Raw genomic sequence first — 17452 nt, forward strand, 5'->3', positions numbered from 1 at the left:
CATCTCAGTCTTGATCTTCGCCTTCTCCCCAGCAAGAAAGAGTGAGTTGTAAATGTCATAAGGTTTTATTTGTACGTTTATATATATTTATTACAGACTTTTCTCTATAGATATATTTCGCGTGTAAAATCCTTTTATCAAAATAAAAACGGCAAAAGAGACGTAAGCCTAAGAGACTGGAAGATCGATCACGCAATCGTCAGCGAACTTCTATGAGGTCTTCGTCATTCGTGCGCTAAAATTCCCCGTTTGGTCTGCCGAATCTTTCTTTCATCCGACCGAACGACGAAAAGGAGACCGAATGGAAGAAAGGACGATAGCGAGTTTTCGTGTGATTCGCAGAGAGATCCGTTCGCTCTCGGGAGAAAATCGAGTGATCGATCTCCGAAAAAGGATGCCATTGGGATGTGTGTGTGTAGCGTGTTGAAAAAAGAACTGTCTTGTCGAAGATATGGCATATAATGATACACCAGATTTATAGCGTATAACAAGTTGTTGGAAGTACCAGATGTGGATTTACAAATTTCTCTCTCTCTCTCTCTCTCTCTCTCTCTCTCTCTCTCTCTCTCTCTCCTCTCTTTCGTCAATCTCGCGCTTCGACCTGGCGATATATCGCGATATACCGGGACGGGAGGAGGAACGATATAATACAGATCCGACAATCAACGTGTGAAGCGCGTAGGACGCGTACAAAACGAGCGGTTATTTCGAGGAATTATTATTTCTTGTTTCTCCGTGATTGTGTCTCAAGATCGGGAGGTAAACGAATTGATCGGACGACGCGACGAGATTGTGAGATTGCCGAGATTACTTCATCATTGCGAAACCCATGTCGCTCGCGATCTCTCTCTCTCTCTCTCTCTCTCTCTCTTTCTCATTCTTTCTCTGGGCCGTGAAATTCGCCACGCGGACAAGTCGGCGTCTTCTTTTTCATTAACGAGCTCTCGTCGTATGATATGAGTAGTACACTGCGTATACACGTAACACTGGCCTTAATTCTAATATTTTTTTTTATCTTTACACTTACGCGCCCTGCAACGAGACGCGCTCGCGTATCGCTCCGCGAGCACGCACGATGCTCTTTTGATTAGGGTTGCACGGGTCCGAGTGCGTCGCTAAACATCCGCGTGACAGGTGCGACCGTAAAATCATTTTATAACGTGATCGGTGAGCGCGGAGAAGATTTCGAGATCTTTTTGTCGCGGGGGATCGCATTCCTCGGTGGCAACGTATGTACAAGTTATCCCACAAGAAGAAGAAGTGGTTGCGTCAGACGCCAGGAACGTCCCGGGCAACAAGTATACCCAAAAGACATCTCAAGCCCGTATTATGAAATCTCTTGTTGATAAAAATGCCCCTAAAAGTGGCTCAAAACCCATTTGATTTGCGGAGAAGTCTACGGCACTTTTATCGCTAAAAGAAGAGAGAGACAATAAGTCTGTCTGCGTGCCACAGATGGACTTTCTGATGAGAACCGTCCAACGGTTTCCACATTATTATTATTATTATTGATAAGAGAGTTCGGAATACAGGTTTTGTTGTCTAAAAAGTGTCTTAGGACGTCTTAATGTTATCTGAGATATTTCCTTGAATGCGAGGCTGATTTCTCCTCGGTGTTCATTCGGGTAAGAATATATCTCGATTCTACAATTGTAAAATGATTTTACGGTAAACGCTAATTGCAAAATTATCCTTCCGACTGAGTTGCCGGAGTTGGAGTGGTGCGATTCGTGCGATTCGTGGCTCTCATTCGCGAAACTTCATCCGCCACGAAAGTATTCGACGTATTCAAATTTCCGAAACAGAGATTTAAATAAATAATAAATAAGCGGGCCGCACGAATGTGAAATTTCTCGTCGGAACTATAATTCTACGGTATTGGGGGAGGCTGCGTATTTTCGCCACGCGTCCGGCTGAACGTGCGTAAGTTCCTTTCACGCGACGGATATTTATCGACGCATTCACACTATTACCCGCGAGCGCGGGCGCGATATTCCGCGGGCATATAACCGTTTATTTATTTATATATTTATATATTAAATGTCATACATTGCAACGTAACTTAGCAGATTCACAAGCTGAGATTGGTATCATTCATCTGGATCGCTTACTACTGCACCGTAATACTCTACTCGTCTACTGTACAACATTTTACACTCATCGTACTCGTCCTTAGGTAATGTCGATTATTATCTATGCTACGAGATTATTCAAGAGTCATGAGATTGCACACCTTCGTCTGGACCGACCGATCAGTTCGCGAGCGTCGAGCTCAGATGCATTTTTTTTTCTTCTTCGTTTTCCTTCGCCTCGCCACTTTTTCATTCGCGATCTTTCGTCCATTGATTCACTCTCTATGTACAAACGTATGCGGCGTCTCGTCAACTCTGAGTTTTCTTCCAAGAACGCCGACGTGACGAGCGTCCAATTAATTACGCGCACCCACAGCCGTAACCAGACATTTTAAGTCGTCTTAATGATTGTTATAATTAATAAAATGGTATAATTTAATATACAAGGTGTTTCAGACCTCACTACTTTGATTTTACCGAGAAGTTCTCGGAGCAATTTCGAGACAATTTTTTCTTAGCGAAAATGCCGAAGTCATCTATGGAGAATTAAATTTTCAACATAACATATCTTTGTAGCTAAATCCCAAAACCAAATCCCAAACTCTGTCAAATTATTAACCGTACATTCTTGATTTTTATTCATAGAAAGATTGTCGCGTCGATTAATTAGCCATAATTATGCAAAAAAAGATTCAACTCACAAGGAGTGCATTTCGAGAAAAATAAAGATGAAAATTTGATACATAATAAAAAAAAAATAAATAGCATTGAGATTCTTCATAATCATTTAAGAAGTTAAGCATGATTAATTTTTTCTCTTTAAAAGTATTCGCAAGCTTAACTTAAAAAAAATAATAAATTAAAAAGACAACTAGTAAAAATGCATAACTAGTAGAAAATTAAAACTGTTTTTTTAATTTTAAGAGCCCACATAAGGCTTGAATCTTTTTATTTTATGCAGAAAGCTACTCATAAATAATTTTAAGCGCCCATAAGACTTGAATCTTTTTATTTTATGCAGAAAGCTACTCAAAGCTGGTAAAAAAATCTTAAAAATCATAATTTTGTAGGTTGGATCTTTCTTGCACAACTATGGCCAATTCAACGTTTAGAAACAGAATAACTGATACTGATTACCGTATTTCATATTGTAAAATTGTATTTTAAATTGTAAAGTTAATTTTTAATATTAATAAGTGCTTAAAAAATGCACATACATGCAAAAAAAGGTTACTTTAATCATTACGAGAACAAAGTGAGGCATCTTCCTTCAAAAGAATGTTTATATATCATCGCGTAATACGTACTCATTAATTTCAATGCCGTGCGAAGTGTGACACAAACCAGGCTCTGGTTACGACTTCGTTTGCGCTCTTGCTTGCTGCGAGTTCTCTCCCTCACATACACACAGACACACGCGCGCGCGCATATATATATGTACACGTAGATACCTTCGGCTTATAAGTACGAACGATTCCCTGGATCAACAAAAATCACACAACGTAATAGAGTCAACTGAGAAGTCCGATAGTCGTTCATTATATTATGTATAAACTGGCAACAATTAACAGTCCTGTTTTCAGTGCGTCGTCGTTGCGCGCTCACCGCGTTTCCTTCCTCTTCCCGGAGTCTACCTTCCGAAATCTCGCAGGGAATATTCTCGTCGTGTTTTTAGAAACTTCCTTCTTTCCCGTTGAGTGTGTCTTCTCCTTTTCAGCTTGAATTCGTAAAATGCCGCTATCTTCGAGGAATAACTCTCACATTCCGGTAACATCATCCCAAGAGCGTCGTTCTTGAAAGAACACCCTCTCTCTCTCTATCTCTAAACTATTCTCACTTGACGTCGTGGACCGACAATCTTCGACGAGCTTGATAGGCTTCCCAGACGGACAATTTCCGACAGTTTCGAGCGGTCGAGTTACCTTCATCCCTGCATTCGACCGCGAATTTTCACGTACACTCGCCGAACGCCTCCAAGAAGAGGAAGAGAAACGGCGGTGGAGCCGTCCCGTGCCTCGTGATTGGCGGCTAGCTTCGTCCTTAGAGCACCGACGCCTCGGTCCTACCGGTCGGCGGCGATGTCGCGTGTCCGCTGGCGTTGTTGTTGTTATTGTTGTTGTTGTTATTGTTGCTGGCCTCGCCGGCGTGACTCGAACAGTAGAACTTCTTGTGGGCGATGAACGTGCTCAGATAGTTGAAGCTGATGTCGCAGGATCGACAGTATCGGGGCCCGCTTTTGCTGGGGTCCAGGCTCTCCTCGGGGGGTGGAGGAGGCGGCGGCGGCGGTGGCGTGTCCTCGCGCTCCTGCTTCACCTTACTGGTGACCGCGGCGGGTGGCGGCAACGATGGCGGCGGCTGCGGGCTCTTCCTGATGTCCGTGGTCTTGCCGTTCACCTGCACCTCCGCGGGAATCTCCTCCGGCGTCGTGGCGGCTGCCGGCTCCGGCGTTGGTAACGTCGCTTCATCGTCCAACACGCATGTTATGTAATTCTCCTCCTGAAACGGAAATTCCGTCGTAGATCAGGTGTCCTTTTCGTTGGAAAGGACGACGGGGGAAAAATGGGCCGATTTCTTGCCCTCGGAGTGGCGGGTGAAAAGTAAGGTTTTTCGTAGTTTCCGAACTGACTTAATTTGATTCCGAGTTTTCAAGATTTTACACGCGGCAACAACTACTCGTGGACCACGTGGTACTTTACCTGTAGGTCAGTGCCGCGCTTCGCAAAATGCATTCTAATGTGAGTCCTCATGCCGCGTAAGGTGTTACCCTTATAACGACAGATCGTGCATCGGAAGGCCTTGATGCCCTGATGAGCGTCCATGTGGCGCTGAGCGGCTCCAGCTGTCGGACTGACGGCGCCGCAGACTGGACATCGCCAGCCACCGGTTGCACCGCTGGCACACGTGTGACTACTTCCGGGCTCTATTATCGCCTGTGATAAACCATCAATCCTCATTAATAATTGCGGCACTGATTCAGGTTTGTTATCGGTTCGATGGGAGACGCGTCTTCGCTTTATCTTCCGGGAAAGCGGAGAGATACATTTTTCCCGATTAATTATTCCGATTCTTCTTAAACGGCGGTAGACGGGACTGAAAGTGACAAGATGCTTCCAAACTATAAGATATACAAGTGTGATGCATGAATATTTGCAATTATCACCTTGAATATCTCCGTCAGGTGTGACTCTTTCGAGCCATTAAATTATTATGAGAATCTTACCTTGCATTTGGAACAACGCGCGTGATGCTCTTGGGACTCGGGCCTCTTGGGGCAGTAGAACGCCTGATGGGCGACCAAGTTGTCCATAGAGGCGAACTTGATGCCGCACGCGGCGCAGATCAGCTGGACCAGTGGCGGAGAGGGTGTGCCGGGAGGCGGCGGGCTGTTGCTCACCGTGGTCTCCCTCGCTTGGCAGTAGTGCTTTTTGTGAGCGACGAAATTCTCGTGCCGGCAGAACACGATGTTGCATTCCTTGCACCTGCACGTGGAAAATCAATTACTGTCTATGAGTAGTAGAGGAGACGGTGACCCTTGTTATAGGTATTATAGCCCCTCTCTCAATATCTCCACTATTAGGTGGCGAATTCTAGCGATTACTCGTGGAATCGTTTATTTGTTAGACCGCTGTTACAGTGGCGGCAATTATAGTCGGTGCTTGTTATATAACGCATTCTTATTCTTAAGTATTTCGAAACGTTTTCAAAGTACATTTTAGTGTTTAATCACACACACTTTCTCATCCCTCGAAACAGTTATTCGACAAGTTGATTCTCATCTATGGTTCACTGTGAAAATGTCCACTATTCACTGTCAAGTGCCATTCTGTCTGCACTGCTGATTGAACAACACTTTGACGAATGTAATCGTTCAGTTTTCAATTTAAAATATTGATTATTGTACAAAATGTAAATAGGGGACCGTAGTAATACTATCTTTTCCTCTATATAAATATCTCTTTCAAAATTAATAGAAATGGAAACAGAGAAAGGAGAGAAGGACTTCGCGATTTAAATGAGAAAATGTGAAAACCTCCAAACGAGAAATACTAGAAAAATATTCGAGATCTAAGGACATTGTGAGTGAAAAAATTTCAGTTTTAACCGTAAAGCAGTAAGCAAATTCATCAACCACAGTCGACTATTTTTCTTGCCCCGAGAATCTTAGAATAATCAACCGTAATTGAACAATTTATTTTACGGTTACGATTAAAATTTTTTCACGTGCAATGGCCTTTACGGTTTCAAATCTTTTAAAGTTCTGAGCATCAGAAGAATTCGAGGCTCTGGAAATCGTAACTTCCGCAAATTCAGCATAAACTCTCGTTTGAGATCTGAGCAAAAGGAATGGAAAAAATCGGAGTTTCTCGAATTTCGAGAGAAAGTACAGAACGTTGCAGAAATCCCGACGCATTTCGAATTACGAGGCACCTCGTAAAACTCACCTGGACACACCCTGCTTCACCAACACTCCCGGAACAGGGGGCGGTGGCAGGTCGTTTAATCTCAGGGGAATTTCGGTGGCCGGGGATGGCGCGACGGCAGCCGTCTGTGTTGGCCCGATGGAACTCGTTCTGGGGCTACCGCTGCTTCTGGACCTGGGGCTGCCCGGAGGCGGAGGCAGCGACGATGGCGCCGGTGACATCCTGTTCTCTTTTTCGTCCTGGTGGCCCGGTGATCTACGCACGCTGAGATCGAGGGGTGCCGAGGCAGATGGCGACGTGGACGCCATAACCACCGACGCCGGTGTCGAGGGCTTGTTCGCCGCCTTCAAGACAGCTGGCGGCTCCATTGACGCGTTCTGCGTCACGGGAGGAAGACCCCTCGTTACCGGTTGAAGCGTACCTGCAGACGTGATGTCGCGTCGGGGATCACTTAACACGTCCTGACCTCCCGGAGATCGTTGGGATAACATCTTTCTAAATCCTAATCTCAACAAAATCCACAAATCTCGAGAACCATGTCTGAGGTAAACCTCGCTATCACATTTGTTGGCTGTAAAATTCTTGTAAGATTGCGGACTTCTCTCAAACACGTAGAATTGTCGAAAGCGTTTAGAAATGCTGAGATACTGGTACGAACCGTCCGGCAGAAGGTAGTACACTGTATCGGGAAGCGGAAGAGCCGGCGCGGCGAGAACGCTCGCCCCGCGGAACACCGTGTATGGCAAGACGATGGGAGGGTTGGTAGGCAGTGCCAGGCAAGGTTGCGGTGGTGGTGAGTCACCGGGACTCGAACTCGTCGGCGGAGATGTTTTGACCGACGACTGCGGCGTCGACGGCGTTGGTGCCGTGTCCTTCACCACGTGCCTGGTACTGCAGTAGTGCGTTTTGTGTGCCCTACAAAGCAATGGCAACGTTAAGAAAATTCGTCTTGCAAATGTAAAGAATGCGAGAAATTAAAAGCTGCAATTAATTTTATACTGTCAAATAATGATTCAAAATTTACTTAATATAAACAATATAAATATAAATGTAATAAAACAGTTATAAAATATATATATATATTTTTCTTAATAAATAATAAAGAATAAATGAAACGATTATATCATAGGTGACTATTTCATAAGATATTAATATAATTATAATTGGGATCGTTTTGTATAATTAATTTGATTAGTTATGAAATTATGTAATACTTCCAGAATAGATATTCTCATATATTTATATGAGAATATCTATTCTTGATTTAAAACTAATTCTTTTTTTCGTGTATATAAATGTTTACACACCATGTGGTTCATATCCTACGGATGTTTAATATCCTACGGATTCGCATAAATTCCCTCGGATTTCCGCGGGAATTCACCCGACGGGAAAGTCCAGCAGGAAAAATTGGACTATGAATACCGATCATGAGATCCGAAGAGATGCCTTCCAATTCGTCCTCGATGCGTCCACTCACCTGTACGTCTTCAAGGAGCTGAATCTGATGTCGCAGTTCCTGCAATATCTCTCAGCCTCCTCGTTGAGAGAACCGTTGGATGCGGTGGTTTGGCCGGCGGCGGGGTTGCTGGCCGGGGTCGGAGTCGCCGCCGGTATCGTCGGCGGCGCCGGCGATGCCGCGTGCATCCGCATGTGACGGTTCAACGACACTTTCTTATCCGCACTGTACGAACAGTGAGGACACGCGTACGCCTTCCGCACCTCGTACTTGCCGGACTTGTCGTCGTCCTCATCGTTCGTCGTATCCTCCTCCAAACGTGGCCGGTGGGCGCAATAATAAGTGCGATGTGCTTCCAAGGTGCTGGCCGAACTGAAGCGTATTCCGCAGGGCGGACAAACCAGCGCGGTCGGCCTCGCAGGCTCCACCGTAATCGTCTCTTTGCCGTCGGTCGGCAGGACAAACAGACGACCGGACGCGATCGCTGGCAGGATCATAGACGATTGGTCAGTACAAGGATAAGATAGGTCGAAGCTGGGAGGAACATTTTTCCCGAAAAACGAGAGGTTGAATCGTAAAAATAGATAAACCGATCTTTTCGAAAAGAGGGGGAAGGATAAAGGTGGGAGGGTTCCACTGCTGTTGCTAGGGCGCAATTTTTTCATAGATCGTGCAAGAAAGAATTCGAAGATGAAGAAGAAGAGATAATCGAGATCGAAGATGAACGAGAAGAGTCGAAGATAAACGTAAGGATTCGCGTCGACGACTATCGGCAAGAACGTTTGATTGTGATGATGCGATGAATGAAATCTAACCATTTTGGAGGCCAGCTGGCAACGGCGGGGTCGGGTTCGGCGGCGAGGTGTTCTCGGGCTTCACGGTAAGAGCGGCGACGGCGGCGGGTCTCAAGGCGGGATCCGTCGCCAGACTAGCATTGAGTCTCAGTCTTGGTGCTGCCTCGTCTTCGGGCTTCATTCTCTTGGCTTCGGTGGCTGACTCATCGGACCGTCTCGCGGAGTCCTCCGAGTCCCTGCGAGAGACAGCGTCTCGTTTTCTGGTGGAAGACGACGAGGAGGACGACCTCGGTTGACACTCCTCCTCCTTGACCACCACATGATCCTCCTCGATGTCCTTGGGACTCGATTCTCGCGTGCGTACGCTCCTGGACGGTGCATGGCCTCTTATGCTCCTGGCGACCTGTGGTGCAATATATAACATTTTTATAATATCAAATTCAAATTGAATAAAAAAGGAAGGTCAATCTATGCGATATCAATTTTATATTGTTAAAATTATATTGTCAAAAATTGTCCGAATTTCGAAATGACATAAAAAGATCGAAATAATGTTTGCACCAATTATCGAGACAAGATTTTAATATAAAATACTTACTAACTGTCTTATCTATTTTTAATTGTAATACATAACTGTCAAAACTAGTGAGAAAAAGATTTGCCAAAAGTCTCAAGTAAGCAAAAAGTGAGAAAAGTGATTTTTTTCTTCAAAGTGAGACGTTTTGAAATAAGTGAGGAAAAGTGAGAAAAATGAATCGCTCCCGTGGCTGACAAAATTCACTCATCTCTCTGAATGCTTCTCCTGAATGTATCTCCTGAGTGTCTCTGCACGCGACAGACAAAATATAAAAATAATTATATCTCAAAAAGATAAAAATATATAAAAATTTCAGAAATCATTAAAATATATATGCGGTAACTCAAAAAGAATAATCATTTCAAGATACCATTTGAACTTTTTATTTAAGTGAAGACCGATATAACCCGATACGTGTTGATGTTGCTAAAAATTCCGAGACAAGTTCAAAGATCAATCGTTGGCAGATTAACGAGTTAATTAAAATAAACTCGAGAAACAAGATTAGACGCACCTCTAGGTCATCTGTGAGGTTGGCGAGGCGTTTCCTAGCGTCTTCGGGGAGTACACTAAGACGTGATCTAAGGTCCTCGTTGGCGGAATTGGCCGAGGACGAAACAGGATTGAGTCTCGGCGGGGGAGGTAAGCTGGAGTCTTCTTCGACCACCGGTGCAACGGGACTTGACACCGCTGATCCGCCGCCATCCACGCCGCTGCTCACCGACGGAGTCTTCTCCGAGTCACTCCACTCCTCATCCTCCCCTGAAAACAACGGAAAGATGCTCGTTAGTTATGACGTTGAATCCATTTGGCGACAAGACGCAAAACTAAGAGATATTCTCACAGATTATCACGTCGACAAATCGTCAAGTTCTTTCGACGCTTTCGAAATAGCATAATCGATATCATCCCGGAAACGCGCGAGATAAAAATACGAGGAATTTATGAAATTAAAGCCCGATATTATAATAATTAAATTCGTTACGGTTGAGCGAATTTGAAGTGTCTGAGGAATTGAATCTTGCAAGTTGAAAATTTCGGAAATTTCGGAGACTCGAAGAGGGACGAGGCAAGTTTGCGATTCGCAAAATCCACGCTTTATCTCTAAGCCCCGAGCCCTTCATTTCACGTGGATTCAGATCGGTGTTCAGATATTAATACTCGACGATGTTGACCCCGCCGACTGTACATTTCCTCAGGAGTCCTGCCAGAGTCAGTCGCAGGTAGTTCTCGGGACTATCATGAGCGAGGCGGAAGCTGAGTGCAGAAATCTTCGTCTCGGATGAGAAAGAGAATGATGCAAGGGCGACGAGCGCGCGTGATGCGGCTCTCCGGCCGTCCGGATTCCTAATGGACCTTCGGTGTACCAGCCCTTGCGTACCCTAACGTTCCCTTTCCTCCCGCGGTCGGTCTATCCCCGTCCAACACGACCACCAATTGCACCCTTCGCACGCCTCTCACCCCCACCGGGCTCTCGCGTGCTCGGTATGCTTGCGCAGCCTGTCGAATAGTTCAGTGTTTGAGGACTGGTCCCGGCGAACAGGGTACGTAGGGTGATAGACCATTGATCCTAGGATTCGATCTTGCGATACCGAGCGATTATCGAGAAAGCCACGGGTGTCGTTCACGAACGAGAAGAGATATATTCGTGAAATATATGGAAAAAAGGAGTTAGCTGCCCATATGTATGATACAACTAAAATTTACATTGAGAAAAAAATTGCCACGTTTAAGCATAATATTCGTTAATGTAAATATTTGCTCAGGAGTATCGGAATAGTTTATTTTATTATATAAATATTTAAGTGAATATTTAGTATAAAGTAAAATTTATATAAAATTATTTATATAAATATTTATATATAAATTTATTTGGATTTGTTAAGCAAATGTTATTTGAATGTAGCACTTTTTCTTCCTTTCAATGTGCTGCATTCAAGTAATATTTACTTAATCCAAATAAAATAAACTACTCTAGACTACCTCTTAGCAAATATTTAAACGTAGCATTTTTTTTCAGTGTAATTACTAGACTTAGCTTTCAGCTGTGGGAGCTAAGAACTAGACACAGAACTTAGCTGAATTAACTAAACTTCAGTAGTATTATAGGACAGCTAATTTTTACCTACGAGAGCTAGTTTCTAGCTTTCATAGGTAAAAATTAGCGAGAGCTGATTCTTTCTTCCGTGTGAGGGAGTTTCGATTGTGAAGAGAGAGTGAGGGAGTGCATTTCGGTTTAACGAGAAATTACTATCTAAAAAAAAGAGAAAGAGAGACTCGAAAGGAGCGAACTCAATGTTGAGAAGATACGTCGAATTTAGATAAGTCCGAACTGAAGTTTTCTTTTTTCACACAGACGCGGTCGCGGATATACTCCCGTTCCGCCACGAACTCTCCGATCGTGGAAATAATAGGAGAAGCAGCGGAAATATTCTGAGAATGTGCAACCATCCCGATAACGCCGGGAGTGGGAGCTATCATTTCCCGATTTAGTCGTTCCGAAGGAAGAAAAATGGCTTTATCGTGGCTGACGTATCTCCCGGCAGATTAAAAATACCCGGGGAATTATCGAGACGCGTTCTATTCGCGACCATTTATCGAGAATCTCCGGCGGGATCGGCGGCGAGTATATTATTTTAATCGCGAAATCCTCATATTTTCATCCATTAATCACTGCGCGTCGCGCTAATAAAAAGGAAGAATCAAGAAAACGAAGGAAAAGGCGAGAGATACGGTGATACAATATTCTCGCTTACTGCAGAGAATCTATGATAAGATCGTGCATACGTTTCTCTTTCTCTCTCTCTCTCTCTCTCTCTCTCTCTCCCTCTTTCTCTCTCTACCACGTATCGAACTTCCTCTGCGGATCCTTTCCACCCGGCGATCCTCTCAAGGACCTCTAGGAGACTCGACTCGATCCAGGTGGCTCGTCGTCGAGAGATCGAGACTCGAGAATTACCCGGATGCTTTAATTGCCTCCTCGGGCGAGGAGTAGGAGCAGCGGGAGCGGCAGGGCGAGCAGGAGGAAGGAGAGTGACAGAGGGGGAGGGGGAGCGCGAGGGAGGACGGAGAGATGCCTGAGGAGATTGGGCAAAGGGTTGCAGCGCACTCGTGGGCTATCCCGAGCTCGCATCTACACTCGGGTCGTGTTCTCTCTGCTTCTCTGTAAATAAGCGGTCATCGATGGATCGGCCGGCATGGCAGGCAGCAGGGCTTGGCAGTCTTCTCCCTCCCTCCCGCCCGCCAACCCGGTCTATTTCCGTTCCTCTTGGTCGGCCGATCGGCCTTAATTGCGCAGCCATGCATACGTTCGTAGCAGCGAGCCGTCTGCGAGTTCATCTGCGACCCTCGTCCGCTCGCTCCTTCTTCGTGATCTCAGACGTACGAGATTGGAGGATAGATGATAGAAAGACAGAGAGAGAGAGAGAGAAGCAGAGGCCGCGGATAGATCTCTCTTTTATCTCGTGAATGAAGAGAGAGAGGAGGAGGGAGGTTACAGATAGATCTCTTTATCTCACGCTTAGTCTCCTCTCCGCCAGGGTTCTATTATTGAGCGAGAGATCTCGAGATGATCTCTCCGAGTTTGCCGGATCGGGGCCCGGGGATCTCGGAGGATCGAAGCGCCTGATAATCCGCGGATCCGAGCGCCCGAAAATCCATGGGTACCGATGATCTGAGGATCTGACGCTTCAAATAGCCCGGGTCTTAGAATCCGAAGGACTCGCGGAGTGACGAGCGAAGCTCGAAGCTACGGATACTCGTAGCTTCCAGTGCGCGACGTCCCGGAGAGATCGCGAGCGTGAAACTTTGGAAAATTCGACGTTCCGCAATTGCCACGACTAAAGAGAAACGGAGGAATCCCAATCCGGAAATGCGGATATTCCAGGACTCGCGTGGAAAGACCGATCGGAGCGAACTCGACAGTGCGAATTTATCTCACTTGAAGTTTCCTTCGGACAAAATAAAAATCTCCGAATTCTCAGAATATGATATAAAAAAAAAAAAAAAGAAAAGAAAAGAAAAGGAAAGTGAATCCTGATGAAACGCCGAGATTCCAATGTACCGTTTCAGCGGCCAATTAAAAACTTGGTCGCGCGATAATCGCAATTGACCTCACAGACTCCCCTGCTTTCTTGTTTTTTTTTCTACCGAACGCCGCTTTGCCGCCGAGGGCATTCTTAATTGCGAGCGGTGCATGCATATGTACGCGCACACGCTGCGAATCGAGAGGGCTGCGCGGGCCTGTTGCAACGACAACCACCTACCTATACGAGCGGCAAGCAACCACCTCGGTCTCGCGCGCTCGGGGTGCAATATATCTCGAAAAGAGGTGGCGGGGAGGCTGGGGGAGGCAACACGGCCGCCATTAACATATCCGTGGCCTGATAAGCCTTTCTCGGAACCGATACCGCGCCCGTGTACACCTTCGGCCCCGCTTTATGCAAGAAGCGAGCAATCGCAGCCCGCAGAGCCACAACTCCGCGCGCAACGTCGCTGAAGAACGGAGCCGGAAGCTCGTACTTTCGATCCCCCGCTCTCGGCCGACGATACGATATGAGCCTAGGGCCCTTCCGATACTCCGTCCCGCTAATGAGCCTTAAATTCCGGCCTTCGTTCAACTCATTCGCTCTCCCTCCCTTGATGCGAGCGATGCGTCACGCAACGATAAGTTCGTCAAATGTATCGTTACGCGGTCACTCGAAACGCAGTCAGTTTACGTTCGGGGATCTCCTGGATATTTAGTGTCTCCGGATTAGGAGAGATCTTTAGAGCTTAAGGAGGCTCGCCCACTAAGTGCCGCATTTCCAGTGACGCATCGAAGGGGTTATTCATGAATTTAGCACTTATTAAACAAAATTACGTTCCTATTTGTTTATTTCACTATTCGAATAATAAATATTATCTTGAAACGAGAAGTAAGATCGTTGAAAAGTGAATACTTTACGAGACATTTTACTTCTTATATTGATATTTTTTTAGTATAAAAGATATGAAATATTTTGTCAAGTGTTCACTCTTCGATAATATTATCCCAACACTTTTGTGGAATTGATCAGTATAAGTAAACGTAAAAATACCTTAAAAAAATGTACCGCATTTTGCAAATGCATCGATGCACCAACGTACATTGATAAATATTAATAATCGATTTCTCTTATATTATTATGAAAGTATATTATTAAAAAAGCATTAATGAAAGGTGATGTTATCGAAAAGTGAATACTTTATAATAAACTTCATATCTTATACTTATAAAAATATCTTATATCTTATAAAAAAATATTTGAATAAAAAGCAAAATATCTCGAAAAGTATTCATTTTTCGATGACCTTACCCTAGTATTTTTATACATGGAATGAACAGAGAAATCAGTCTGCGTTAAAAAAAAAACGAAGTATTTCTATTAAAAAAGTGAAGTTGACTTAAGGATTATTGAAATTTCTGTTACGCATTGTTAGTTCGATTAACTTTTGTGTCATGTATACGTTACAGGTTTATCTTATATTTAGTCAATCGGTCGAACTCGCTTGAACACCTTGCTCTACCTACAGTAGTTACAATTTTAGTTGCAGTAGATAATAAAGATAAAGAATAATATTCTAACATTCCAACCATGTTCTAACATTCCATTCTATAGGACAAACCAAGAAACTAGGTATTTTAAAATCTCCGGATTGTCGGAATTATAAGTCCTTAATATTCTATCATTTTTTTACGGCAAAAATATTTACGTTCTTACGATTATATGTATAAATTACGTTGGGACCGCTGACCTCCTGGATAACCGAAGATTCGCAACGACGTGTACATCTTCGTCAGTTAATCTTGCATACAGATAAGCGCTGGTAAAAAGAGACGGTGAAATTAAATTATATCGGGAAAGCAGAGAAGGGGGAGGATGAACGTCCTGTGTTAATTTAATGAGGTGAAGATTGATAAACGATCAGAGATGCGTAGGCGAGACGTATTCGTGAGAAGTCGCGCGAATGCACGTGACGCCGGTAAATCATCGCGCGCGTTCCGTGACCGAAAGCGCGCTACTACGCGGTACGTTGCCATGTAAGTGTGACGCAGGAGGCGTTCGCCCGTTAAAGTAATAAGTAGGTATACGAGACATTTATTATTTCGTGCTGCCTTTCTTCTGTGTCGCTTCAGTCACGGTCGACGTCGGCTCCGGTTACGTCAGCTACAGAAGTTGCGTTGTTACGTCAGTTACGTAATCGCGCTGATCCCGAACAGTGCGACGTATTGATTTATTTACGAAGAGACAAATATTGGAGAAAGAAAAGACAAATTGGAAAAAGAAAAGATAAATATAAAATGTACTATTAACTGAGGCAGAAAAAAATCACATGTTTATGATGTACGTCGCGTGAAATTACATTATTCTTGTTGTGATAGGATCCCCATGGGATAGACCAAAGTGATGTATAGAAGGACGATATAGTGGGATTTTTCGAAAGGGAGTTAAGAACATAGATTAAAATTAATTACAGATAAAAGATCGGGAGAAAAGCAGTATCTGTTAGCTGTCTGCAGGCTTCACAAGAAGGTAGATTGCTTGACATTATACACAAGCTTCGTGGTTAAATCTGTCTGAAACAGAAGCTAGGCATCCCCCGAAAAAACTAACGACTGCCTGACAGAAGAATGTCTCCTTCTGTATCTTTTCTATCTGACAATGGTATTTTTAGTTCTCTTTCATCGATAAAAGTTCCTCTAAAAGAGGCTTAGAAACCAGATTAGCTAAAGGGACCTATATATAAGGCATCCGTAAATCTCGGTATTTTTACGATAATGATCCATTATCAGTCAAGGAAAAGTTGTTCTATGAGTGAAATATAAATTAGCTGGAAAAAGCTATAAAAGCTTAAAAAAGGATCCTGATACAGGTAATCCTGGTATAAGTCACACTGGATAAAATTTTTTGTCTTGAGGACATAAAACACGAAGAAGAACATCTTATCACAATCACCCTTCTTAAAGCTAAAAATAACGGTGATAAGAAAAAAGTTCATTCAAAGGTTCACGCAAAGCAAAAAAAAAATACTAGATTCAAATAAATAATTACTCCAACACTTTTTAACAAATTTTTACTTGGATCAAATATAATATTTCAATTGCTTGATTGCTTGATAAATTTTCAATTGCTTGATCGAAGTGAAATATTTTCCCATTAAGTTGTCCAAGTAAAATATTTACTAAGTTGTATATGACAACGGATAACAAGAGAATACTTTATTAAGCCATAAAAGCGCGTTTCACATCACAGAAATTTAGCCAGAGTGCGGCCGAGGCGCCGTATCGGAGCGAAGACTTCAACGCCTGTAAAAATCTACCTAAGCTTACACGACGCGCGCCGGACGTTGTCGTTTCCCAGACGCTGCCTGGTATTCGACATATATGGTCTTTCACGGGTCTTCCCGCTCGAAACACAACGTATCCGGGAATCCGGATATCAATTCTTCGCACTCGTGTGTCTGCTTTTCGTTACCGGAGCTTGACGTACTATTAAATATCTTAATTATTCACTTTCAGATCGTACCGATTAGGAGACACGCACAAAGAATCGCAACAAAATGGCAAACCTAAAAAAATGGTGTCTCCCTTTCTTTCTTATATTCTGCGCGAAGAACAAGAAAACAAATTTGTTACGAGCTGGCTGATACGCTTAATTAAAATAACCGGACGATTATCACGCGATACACATAATCATCACGAGTGCAAAGATTTAACGCGCGCGCGTGGTCTTCGAAAATTCGATCATCTACGATTACTTTCATATTCTATCGCCCCATAATTCGCCACGGTAGCGCACGACCGAGGTAGAACTTGCGCGATCTCCCCGAACGCGAATCACCTCCTTTTTTACGTCGCGATCGCCGCGGACGGTGCACCCGAACGATGAGAGACGCCCCGTATAATAAACGGGCACCCACACCGGGAAGAGGACGCGAGTCCTTCGGAAGGAGAAGAACTGCGGGCGGCACGGTAGCAGCTTCATCGGCGCTATGCAAATAGGATCCTGATCGTGACGCGGGTAGGCAAACACGCGACGTACAGGTAACAGGCAGGGCCTGCTGAGTGAGTCTTCTGCCCCCTCCGCCCTTTCGTGCTGCCCCGTGCC

The 17452-nt window shown here is 44.3% G+C and overlaps 1 protein-coding gene across 2 annotated transcripts in view; it reads right to left on the bottom strand.

Annotated features, from left to right (window-relative positions):
• Positions 1–3015: 3015 nt before the first annotated feature.
• Positions 3016–17452, bottom strand: part of LOC106740856 (zinc finger protein ush) — a 200032-nt gene continuing 185595 nt past the window's right edge. The window contains exons 2-9 of one of the 2 annotated variants that reach the window (XM_014612303.1): positions 9838–10085; positions 8768–9149; positions 7974–8436; positions 7152–7408; positions 6515–6914; positions 5293–5551; positions 4769–5002; positions 3016–4568 (exon numbers count right to left, since the gene is read on the bottom strand). In XM_014612303.1, the coding sequence (XP_014467789.1) occupies positions 4113–4568; positions 4769–5002; positions 5293–5551; positions 6515–6914; positions 7152–7408; positions 7974–8436; positions 8768–9149; positions 9838–10085 (2699 nt within the window). In that variant the 3' untranslated portion in view covers positions 3016–4112. Of the gene's footprint in view, positions 4569–4768; positions 5003–5292; positions 5552–6514; positions 7409–7973; positions 8437–8767; positions 9150–9837; positions 10086–17452 lie in introns of both variants that reach the window. The other variant, XM_014612302.1, reaches the window with a different exon arrangement.

This window comes from Dinoponera quadriceps, unplaced genomic scaffold, assembly GCF_001313825.1.
Source record: "Dinoponera quadriceps isolate SergipeBrazil2010 unplaced genomic scaffold, ASM131382v1 scaffold545, whole genome shotgun sequence".
NCBI lineage: Eukaryota > Metazoa > Arthropoda > Insecta > Hymenoptera > Formicidae > Dinoponera > Dinoponera quadriceps.